The following is an 11,361-nucleotide window of genomic DNA, read 5'->3' as shown; positions in this document are numbered from 1 at the left end:
GAGGAGTACATAAGGGCTCTCAGGCCCTTGCCAGCTTAGTCAGTGTGGCTACACCTCCCTCTTTTGGCAGCCACAGCCTGGAGGCAGGAATCAGTGATTCTAAATATTTAGCAGCCTTTGCTGCTGTGTAGCTGTATGGACTGAGTGGGTTGTTGTGAATGGGCTAGGAATGTGGAAATGTAAAAGGATAGCCCTGAGGAACTGTTCCAAGAGGAGATAGTTACAGGTGCCTGTGGGTTTTTTGCATATACCACAGAAATTTGGATAGGGAGAAGGAAAGGATTTTTTATTTCAAGATGAAACTCAGTCACCAGTAGTGACTGCACTACCCAAATTGCTTCCTTGGCTAATTAGTGGGAAATGGTGAAGCAAGAGCCCACCCAAGCCTGGGAGTCATGACCATAGTCTCTGTGTGTGCAGCTGCTCTCCCTTCTCCCCCCAGCCCTGCAAGCAGACCCACTTTTTCAGTAGAAATCTCTCTGTGATGGGCACCCATTAGGCTTTGTTTGAAAACTAACTTCTGTGTCTGGGTACAGCTAGAATGTAAATGAAATTCCACACCATACCCTGCACAGCACAAGTAGTGAAACCTTAATTTCATAGAATCATAGAATATGCTGAGTTGGAAAGGACTCATCAGGGTCATCAGCATTCAACTCCTCTCTCTGCACAGGACGCCCCAAGAGTGTCTGAGAGCATCTTTCAAATAATTCTTGAACACTGTCAGGCTTGGTGCTGTGACCATGTCCCTGGGGAGCCTGTTCCAGTACTCAACCACCCTCTGGGTGAAAAACCTTTTCCTGATATCTAAACTAAACCTCCCCTGACTCAGCTTCATGCCATTTCCTTGAGTCCTGTCACTGGTCACCAGAGAGAAGAAATCCGTGCCTGCCCCTCCACCTTTTGAGGATGTTGAAGACACACAGCCAGGGTTGTCCCATCCCAGGTGCAGAGTCCGGCACTTGCCCTTGTTCAGCTTCATAGAGTTGGTGATTCCCCATCTGTCTGACTTGTCAAGGTCTCTCTGCAGGACCTCTCTGCCCTCAAGGGAATTGACAAATTTACTTAGTATTTTTTCAACTCCTGAATTGGAGTCATTAATGAAGATGTTGAAGAGAACTGGAGCCCTGTAGAACCCCACTATTGACTGGGCAGTGTGGAATTCACACCCTGGTTTTTTTCCCCTCACGCTTCAGGCTGCATTGCCCCTAGAGTAACTCCAGCTCTCCCCACCTCCCAGCAGATGTACTGCCTTCTCCATATCAGTACTTCTGTGACCTAGATAGGAGGGAAGGCAGTGTGAGCTCCTTCTTTATCAGCTGGCTGCTGCTTTCCAAGGCTCTCACAGGAGCACAAGACTTTTTGACTCAGCTCACTCGACTTCAGCAGCAGAGTTGTGCCTGTCTGAGTGCAACCCCCTTGCGTCCAAGCAGACAAGTGGTCCTGGAGGAGGCAGCTGCACCCCAGACTCCCCAGACAGGATCTCTGCTTGCAGGAGGACCATAGGGTGACAAAAAGGTGGGTAGATTCTACCTGTGCATTTCTGTCACTTCTGTGGCCTCTGTCACACTTGGCTGAAGGTAGACAGGGATTAAAAAGCTGCCAGAGAAGACGCCAGCCAATACAAGTGCCCTGTGGTCTTGGGTCCTTTGCAGAGTCTCTGTAGCCATGCGGGGGTATTACAGCTGGAGAGGGGGTCAGCGGCTCTGTCCCAGGAAGAGGTGACCGGTCCGGGGAGGTGGTCCCGAAAGGAATCGCCTTCCCGAGGTCCAGTGTCTTCCCTCAGCTGCTGGCAGGAGGGCCCTTGCAGAGACTGTCAGCTCTTTAGTGATATCAGCTCGTGATTCCAGCTCAGCTCTGCAGGGCAGCCTCCAGGCCAAGCCAGACCAGAGAGAGACACGAGAAGGTTCGTGTGGCTGGTTCCGCACGGTGGTAGTTTTATTGTGGGTCCCCTCCGGCGAAGGGGGGAGCCAGGGACGGGAACCCTCTCTGGGCGGGGCCCCAGGGAGCTTGCTTTTATAGGGATACAGGGGATCGGTAGGGGACCAATGGATTACAGAGGGTCTGGGATGGGTACAGACCAATGGGTTACAAATGATCTGCATAGTGTCTCCCAAAGGATTGTGGGTTTGTCTTTCCTCGCCGTGACCAGAGTGGTTGCTTTTCCAGGGAGTCTTGCTGGGAGATTGCTCAATCTCCTTATCTCAGCAGACGTCCCTCCAGGGCAGTGGCTGGGCATTCCCCACACCGGGAGGCTCTGGGGGGTTTGGTTTGGTTTTTGGGAGGTTTTTTTTGTTTTGGTTTTGTTGTTGTTTGGGGTTTTTTTGGGGGTTGTGGGGTTTTTTTGTCTATTTTGGGGTTTCTTGGGTTTGGTTTTTTGTGTGTTCTTTGTTAGATGGAAAATCTACATGGGCAGAATTGAACCCATGTATACAACTAGTGAGGCCTCATCACAGGCAAAGGATAACTGATGCCAGATGTTGTTTGTCGTGGTCATACTGGCACACATTTCACAAAAACCACTGTAATACACAGCTCTCTAGTTCCCACTTGTACTTACATGGCAACCACTGGAGCAAAAATACTCCTGCAAATACCCAGTCCAATCCTGTTAAACGTCTTCATTAATGATCAGATTGTAGAGTCCCTCCTTACCTGAAGATACAAAAAACCCCTCTGACATGGTCCTGGGCAACCATCTCTCAGTGGCCCTGCTTGAGCAGAGGGTTGGACAAGATGACCTCCAGACATACCCTACAATCTCAGCCACTGCATGACCGTGATCTGGGGCACTGCCTTGTCCTCAGTCCCCCACCTGCTGTTTTACTGACACTCAAGTACTTGCACATTACCACAGGAGGCAAGAAACTGCTACCCCCACCAGGAACTTTGTGTAAAAAGCCTTTGTTTCAGCAGGATGCCTCCAGTAAACCTGTACCTTATGTTCCCTAATTATTTAGCTACCGACAGGTGAATTTGCTGACCCTTCCCCAAGCCAGGCCATCATTTCCCTTTCCAGCAGCTTTGGTTTTGCCTACCCAAAGCATTACTTAAGTTCTGAGGTTGTTATTGCCTGCAGGAATGGCACTTTCATGGTACCACCAGCAGCATTTATCCAGTGTTGTACATTTGAATCCAGCACCCGTAAGCTTTGGGATATGTCTCTGTCTGCCTCCAGCCCCCCTCTTCCTGATCCTCACAAGTTGCACTTCAGACTAACCTTGAGGCGTTGAGGTGAGGGGATGGGTTTAAAGGAACTGATGTTGGCTAGTGGGGCCCGCTTGGCCCCACAGAGATGCTGGCAGAAGGACTGCCCTTTTGCTGCAGTGTTATTTTTCCCAACAAAAAGCAAGAAATTCCTAGGATAACTCTTTAGAACAGAGGTTATCAAATAGATCTATAGGGATGTAAAGGGGTAACTTAAGCAATGTGTTTATTTAAAGAGGAGTCAAGTAAATTTGGTGTTTGGGTTGTAAAATATACAAACTTGGAGAAAGAAACATACAAACAGAGCAGAAAATCTGGGTGGCCACACTCGTGATGGGGGGAACCACTGTCAAACTGCCCCTATTTCAGAGCTCCCCATTGTGTCCTGATGTTACCACACGCTTCCTTAACTCCTGCAGATGCATTGCCTGTGGATCACTCCATGCACTCATCTGATGCTGGAACTGTGATTTTCCTCTCAGGAGTCACTTGCTGCACTCTAGTACCAACTGACATCTTACAGCACATTCAAAATCATCTTGGCCTTCTCCCAGTCTTCTTCTCCAGAGGGTTTTGCATGGGTATGTTGTTGCTCATCACTGCCCTCCCAGTGCCCTCCTGCCATGCCTCTGTCAGGACTCTCTCCTCTTCCCAGCCTTTTCCTCTCCACTGCCACCTCTGTCAGGATTAGAGAGCCCTTAACACAAAACACTTCACCATGCTCCATCAGCTAGAAAAGCAGCCACTGAGTCTTGGTCAGGGGGTGAAGAAACCTCCTTGAGTTTACAATCCTTACAGCAATGGGGCAGTAGAGATCAGGGCCCAGCTCTTCCCCAGCTTGTGTTAAACCCACAGGGACTCATGAATCCCAAATAACGTGCTCCTCTTTCACCAGGGATGCAGAACAGAGATGCTTGGGGCAGTTTTGCCAGCAGGAAGATGGTATGAGGGGACATGGTGGATGTTTAACGTGGAGCTGTCCTCCCAGGTGATGGGCTGACGGAGGCTGTTTGGAGTGCCAAGCAGTGCTGGCTGTGCACGCTGCTCTCCTCCAGCATCCCAGATAACACTGCTGGGGAGCACACACCTGCTTGGCCACAGCACACAGCTGCATGGAGGATCTTGTCTAACAGCACAGGGGAGGCAGAGGAGAGTGGTATTCTTGCTGGCTACAACAAACACAGTTTTTACATATCCCAGGACAGGAACAACTATCCCCACGGGGTGCTTGAAATGCTATGATTCACCAGCTGTTTTCTTTGGACACTGGTGTGTTTTATCTGGACAGAAACTGAGTCATGCTTTTGGACTGGGCACATTCGCTACTCTGCTGTGCCAAGGAAACTTTGCCCACTACTAGGACCTCTTCCTGTTTCATAAATAGCAAGGCTGTTTGCCCTGGTTTGTGACCCTCTGGAAGAGAGAATGAAGGCAGCTCAGCCAGGGTCATGGGGAGAGCTGGGGATGGGCAACTTCTCCGGCTCCAACCTGATGGCTTCATCTCTGTCCCTCCCTTCTGAGGGTCCCCACCAGTTCTGAGCAGCAGAAAAAACTACACAGCATAAAATCCCAGCACATAAGTCAAGTGATAGGCCTAACCCAAGGAGCTGTCTTACAGAGAGTGCATGGCCCTCAGAGAGAGAACACCCCAACTAACAAGTGCTGTAGAGAGTGCCCCTGAGGTGCTTAGCACATGGTGGCTGCACACATGACCCAGGGCTGCTTTCACAGAGACTCAGCTGTGGAGCAGTTCCTGGGAGCAGCCAGCAGCTTTGAACCCTTCTGGGATGTCACTGTCCAGTTTGGAAATGATTTTGTAAATGGGTTTCTTCCAGGAGGGGTCAGCATCCTTGCCTGCCCTGACAGCGCTGAAGAACTCCTGCAGTGTCAGGCTGGCCACCTCCAGGAACCGCCCCGGCACCTGCAGCAAGACAGGAATCAGCCAATGACACGAGCATGTCGCTGCTGCCTCCTTACCCCAGCAAATGCCACCACCCCCTTCATCCAGATCCCCTCCTCACCTCAAAGTCATTCCCCTTGTTATAGTGCATGTTGAGGGCACGGAAGAGCTCAGAGTCCCGGGAGACCTGGAGAGTGCAAGCATCCACAACACCCTCCAGCAGGGCCTGCCGGGCAAATTTCTCCACCTGGATGTAGTAAAACTCACGGAAGTTGCTGAACCACTTGATGAGCTGGGAGGTGATGCAGCGGCTGAACTGGCAGGGGGAGAGCCAGAGGATGGTGTTATGCCAGCTTGGATCCTCCCTACCCACGAGCCCCTGCAAACCCAGCCATGCTCTGCTGGACTGGCCCAAACCCAGCCCTGGCCCAAGGCTGCAAAAGCACCAGCTGGGGCAACAACATCAGGGTGTCCGAGGTGCTCTCCACACCGAGATTCGGATCCCAGCCACCCTGCAATGGGGAGGCACATTTAATCTGAATACCTTGATTGCACAGAGTGAAGACGTGACAACCAAGGTCTGCCTGTGCACCTGCTCCTGGGCAGCCCATGCTGAAATGGGTGCTGTCCCCTATCTCCTGCCAGCAAGGCAGGGGGACACAAGAGCAGCCCTTTCCTCAAGGTTCCCCAGGGAGGCAGGCTAGGTGCCACACCACATGGGAGCCCTGCCCAGCCCCAGCTCTGGCTGCTGCTGTTTTACCTGCACATCGAGGAAGTAGGTCTTCAGCAGAGTGGAGCTGGGGTAGCGGGTGAAGAAAAACATCAGCTTGGCCTTCTTCAGGTGCCCGGGGGTCAGCGCCTCCTGCATCTGCCTTGGGGTCAAGGAAAGCCTACACATAGCAAATCCTGAGCTTGGCATGTCCCTGAGCACCAGCCCTAACACACACATGCCCAGTGCCCACAATAGCCCCTCATGGCCTGTCAGTAGGGCAGAGGAGGTTCATCCTTGACTGGACAGCTACTGGTTTTTCCCTTCAGAATCTCTGAGGAAGCTAACGCTCTCCACAGCACTTCACAGTCTCATGAGGACTGGAATTTCCATGAGACAGCTGTTCATGGTTTAGGGTGACAGGACCCCCAGTATGGCCCAAGAACAGGCTTGGTAGCTCCTGACCTATACCCACAACTACGGTTCAGCATCTAACCAACCCTGAGGAGTGGCAGTGCCCCTCCATGGCTTAGGACTCCTTTCCTGCCCATACATTTTTTTAACACCCTACAGAGCAGCAGGGGCCTTGGCCTTGCAGAGACCAGCAAGCTGTGGCCCCAGAGGACAAGGGGAGCACATTCCCCAGGGACCTCTAGCTGCCCCCAAAGGATATATGGGTTGAGGCAAAGGGCACTCCGTCATTTGCAGCTGGTAGCTCACTGCAGCCATCTCTGCCAGCTGGCTGTAGTGCCAGGCTCTCCCTGTTGGCAGGGCTCAGGGGCAGGGGATGGTGCTGCTGCTGTCTCACAGTCGATGACCTCAGTTTAACAGTTCCCCAGTGCAAGTTGAGGGGCTCTGGACAGCCCCTCTCCAGAGATGGGCTCTCACGAGAGTCACTGCCCCAGAGGCTGTGCTGGCCATATCCCAACAGCTGGCTCAGCAGCTGGCTGTCCTGGACAGGGGTGGCTGAGCCCAGTGAATAACCCACAGTGGGTATCCGAGAGGATTTTCTGACCCCCCTTGAACTGAAGGAGCCAGCATAAGAGCCCAGGCTCTTCCCCAAAGCACCTGTCAGGACCCCAGCCTGGGGTGACCCCAGCGAGCCTGGTGCATTCATGGGAGATGGCTTAGCAAGTGGTTTTCTGCATTTCCCACCAGCAGAATACTCTCTCCTGGCATCTGGCCCCAGCATCAGAAGGCTGTGGTGCTGCTTCTGGCTGTGGCTGTCTGCCTTCGGCCAGACAGTCTTCAGGACAGAATCCACTACCTGGGATGTCACCACAGCCAGCTCGTGCTTCAGTGCCTGTGAGAGGACGCTCACTGCCGAGGGCAGGCCACCTGTGTCACCTCTGTCCTCAGCCTCCTCCAGCCCATGCACCTCCAGGACGCTCCCCCTGAGAGGTGCTTTGCGTGGGTTGCTGGTGGCAGTGGCACTGTCCTTGTTCAGTCTGTCTTTAGGCTTTCCAGGCAGTGGCTGCACTTTCTCAGTATCTTCCTGGGTTTGGGCAGCATCCTCAGAGTCACAGACCTGGTAGAACTTCTCCTGAAGCCACCTCAGCTGCTGCTCTAAAAAGCAGAGCTGCTCTTTCAGCTGCTGGCAACCCTTGGCATGGGAGCTGCCCCCTGTGGGAGCCACTCGTCCAACTGCCCCCACACCCTGCTGGGGCACCCTTGGCTTCCTCTTGCTCTCCTGGGGCATCTCAGCACCCCTTTCCCTCTCATGCCTAAGAGCTGCCTCCAGGTTCGTGTCAAATGCCTGCGGGGTTGGTGGGAGGCTCATGCCCTGGATGATGCTCTCCACCCTGGCCCGCTTGGCTCGTACGTGCTGGTCGGAGAGCTGGTCCCGTGGGTGCTGGTTGGAGAGCTGGTCCCGTGGGTGCTGGTTGGAGAGCTGGTCCCCATCACCAGCACAGGGCACGGGACCTGGGGCACAGGTCCTGGGGAAAGCTGGGGCTTGCACTTCTTCTCCAGGACATGCACCGCATTTGTAGTCATGAGGCAGGGCCACTGCCTGAGAGGAAGGGAAAAGGATGGTGGGATCCAGGTTCCTGCCAATCACTGTGTGGCTGAGGAACTGTGGTATCAGGGATGCATTGGAGGAAGGCAAGAGAGAGTCAGTCTGGAAACAGGGCTCCAGTTTCAGCCCCTCGCCATGCCCTGAAGTGGCATAGTCTCTGTCCTGCTCAAAGCCAGTCCTGCTGTCCATCGTATCTTCTTCCTGCCTGGACAGACTGGGAGGCTTCCCTGATGTTTGATGTTTCAGCCTGCTAGCAGTGTGGAACTGGAGAAAGAGCAAGAAACAGGACCTCATACAGCAGTTTTCCAAGCACATGGCCAGAGAGTTTTCCTCCCAGATTTCCATGGCATCCCTGCTCCCCTGCAAATACTATTTCACAAGGGAGTGACCCAGGCAGAAACCTCCAGGCACTGCAAAACCTGTAAGTAGACTGTCAGGTGTCACACAACAGCAGCAATGCCCTGGGCACTGCCACAGCTCCCACCTAGCAGCCAGACATTCATCGTGCCCAGAGTACGTTTCAACTACTTTGGGCCCCAGATGTGCCTGGCAGCACAAACTTCCCACACCACCAGCTGCGTCTGCACCAGAGGCATTTGGGGAAACTGCTCTCTGGGCTTGTGGACTCAGGTACAAGGGCAGGGAGCACCAGGCAGAGCCCTCTGCCACATACACCTGGGCAAAGGGGTGGGTTTGGGTGCTCCTGGGTGTTGGCAGAGCACAGAACAGCAGCTGCATTCCTGGTGAAGGTATTCACGGCACACAGATGGGTAGGCCATGGGTGCTGACAGCTTCTGCCAGCCCCAGCACCCACCAGCAGAGTCCCCAGGGCACAGGGATGGGTGGCAGCACTTGGGGGCTGGGCCAGCACAAGCAGGCTGGTGGAAGGGCACAGAGAGGGTAAAAGGGCAGTGTGACCTGCTGCAAGCAGGACACACTGAGATGTTCAGGCTAACACAACACGGGGTTCCTAAGTGCTTGGCAAAACACTGAATAAAAGAAATGAGGATAGGGATTATCAGGGAAGAGAAAAAATACTGAGCCAGCAGCCCGAGGCTTAAAATTGTCATGCTGACTCCAAGCGGGGATCCACCCCCTCCACTCATTCCTCGCTTGGACAGCTTTGCAAAAGAAGGTGTAAAACATTGTATCCTGGGCAATTCCACAGTAACCGGCCCTGTGGGTTGCTTCTTCCGTACCCACATTAATTAGCAGTAGCTTTGCACCACTAAATTAGTTCAGCTCTTGTCTTTTCCAGGCACCTTGAAAGTCTGGGATTCTTTTGCTGTTCTCAGAAATACCTTATCATTTTCAACACCATCAGTCTCCTGTCCCTGTAACTGCTCCACGCCAAATCCTCCAGGCAGTGTAGAAAATGGGTTTCTTCTCAGTGTTTTTTGCCAGGTTGCCTTTCTTGAAACACCCCTGAATTCTAGGCAGGTGTTTGGGAGAGCTCTGCCTTTTGCAGAGCTATAGTCTTGACAAACCAAGCATTTTCTGGGTTATCTGACACCACTTGTTGATCTCCTGTGTTGTCTCCTCACCCTGCCTGACCATTAGGGTTTCATTTTCCTAACAGTCTGCTGTAGGGTCTTTCAAACTGCTCAGTTTATCCACAGCCAGCACAAGGCTGGGGTGCCGGCAGCTCTCAACACCACACCTTGCCCTTGTGTTACAAGCTTCCCCATTGCCTGCAGCTGCCTCTTAGCCTGCCATCTGCATCCAACAAAGTCACACAGCAAACACACTGCACTCATAGATTCCATCCACCCTTAATCCTTTTCGCAATGGCGTGGTCCTGTAACCTCACTCATTTTTTTTACAGAAGCACCTTCTTTGACACTTGCTCACAATTTCTCTCACCTGCTGTGCTCAACAGCAAGGTCGGGAGCTTACCTGCCCCCTGTGCTGAGGCTTCCCAGCCCCCCAGAACCTGGATGATACACCCTTTGTAAGCAGATCAACTCGGAGCTGGCAAGGCGACCTCCACTTGCTTAAGGTTTCTAGCACCACCATCTTTCTTCTGGAGATTTGGAGGGAGGGAGCAGACCCTGCGGTCCCAGGCCGTGGCAGCTCGCTGTGGGTGGCCTTGGCTCCCCCTCGCAGCGTCCCCGGCATCGCAGGACCAGGAGGTGCTGCCCTAAGCAAACCCCTCCTGCTGATGCAGCCCTTTCCGCACAAAGTTAACAGGTGCGTGCTTTGGTTCCTACTCTTACTGCCAGCTTTCATTAGTGTCACCTTCCAGAACACTAAAAAGCAGCCGAGACTCCTCTTACCTTAAGAAAGAGACAGGAACGAAATGAAGATGTTCAGAAGAGCAGGGCAGTGTGCCTTCTCCAAAACCGAAGCCACCCCACATGGGCTCCTCGGGTGCTCCTCGGTGGGGCAGCCGTGCACGGAGCAGCGTGCCGTCCCTCCAGACGGCAATTCCCCCCAGAGCCTTCCCCAGCTGCCGCATCCCTCTGTTCTGTGGCAGCTCCCGGGGCCGGGGAGCGCGGGATGCCGCGGAGGCAGCGCCAGCGCGTCCTCCCGCTGCGCTCAGGGCCTTTAAAGAGGGAGTAGGGAGGCCGGAGGCAGCCAACCAGCTGGGAACGACTTCTGAATATGCAGATGGACATCCAGGAGGTCAGGTCCAACGCCGGCGTCCAGCCACCTTCCCTGCCGTCTCCCACACTTACAGCCCCTGGAGCCAGACAGACAAGGGCTGTCAGGTGCCGAGTTGCTGGCTGCCCAAGTGGGCAGAGGCCCAGAAGAGCAATTTTCCCCTGGAATTTGGCCTGGAAGCCCAATTCAGGACCCAGGGTGGTGAACTGTTGGTGAGACGATGGAAATACACCAAGCTGACAAGCAGTGCCACAGCCAAGGAAGGAGGTGGCCCAGATCCCACCAGCTACCCATCTTCCATGGAAAGTGCCCAGGCGTTTCCAGCATCCATGGGGGCACGAAGGCATTTTGGCTGGCCTGGAGGTCTGCAGCATAGGACATGGCCAAGAAATGGGACAACACGGGAAAAGCAGCAACACAGAGTCTCTTGCTCGTTGCAGCGTGCTTTGGAGACAGCACCAGCAGAGCTGGCATCACTCCCAGCTGAGCACATCCTGGCCCCAGCCCCAGGACAAACCTGCCTGCCCCAGCAGCACATGTGGTTGTCAGACACTTCTCCTCACACAGGAGCTGTAGATAGGTGGGCAAAGTCTAGCCATGCTTGCCACGCCTGGGGCTTCATCTGCTTTGCTTCCACATGCCTACTGAGCATGGCAATGTTTAGTGTATTCATTGTGTAGGCAGGAGGCTGTGGTTAAAAGTAGATGACACCAGGTGGTCAACACTGTTCAAGGACATTAGCCTTCGAAAGACAGATCACAGAGAAATCCCTGGCAGAGCCTTTCTGGCTCAGTTACCTTTTATTAGAGCAGTCAGCTCATCCTCAAAACCTCAGAGACTATCCCCTGTTGATTTTTATTCAACCTCTTTCCTTTGAAAATGATCTCATATTTTGCAGCTTGCAGTTTACCATTCATGTATTAT

The 11,361-nt window shown here is 53.4% G+C and overlaps 1 protein-coding gene across 1 annotated transcript; it reads right to left on the bottom strand.

Annotated features, from left to right (window-relative positions):
* Positions 1–3,398: 3,398 nt before the first annotated feature.
* PROX2 (prospero homeobox 2) lies at positions 3,399–8,169 on the bottom strand. The gene is made up of 4 exons (XM_032110850.1): positions 6,556–8,169; positions 5,868–5,975; positions 5,229–5,423; positions 3,399–5,128 (listed from the first exon to the last, which is right to left on the bottom strand). The coding sequence occupies exons 1-4, from the start codon at positions 8,146–8,148 to the stop codon at positions 4,943–4,945; spliced, it is 2,082 nt and encodes a 693-aa protein (XP_031966741.1). The 5' UTR covers positions 8,149–8,169; the 3' UTR covers positions 3,399–4,942.
* Between the last annotated feature and the right edge of the window lie 3,192 nt (positions 8,170–11,361).

The sequence above is a fragment of the Corvus moneduloides genome, chromosome 6, assembly GCF_009650955.1.
Source record: "Corvus moneduloides isolate bCorMon1 chromosome 6, bCorMon1.pri, whole genome shotgun sequence".
Classification (NCBI taxonomy): Eukaryota; Metazoa; Chordata; class Aves; order Passeriformes; family Corvidae; genus Corvus; species Corvus moneduloides.
This window is presented reverse-complemented; position numbering and strand designations above follow the sequence as displayed.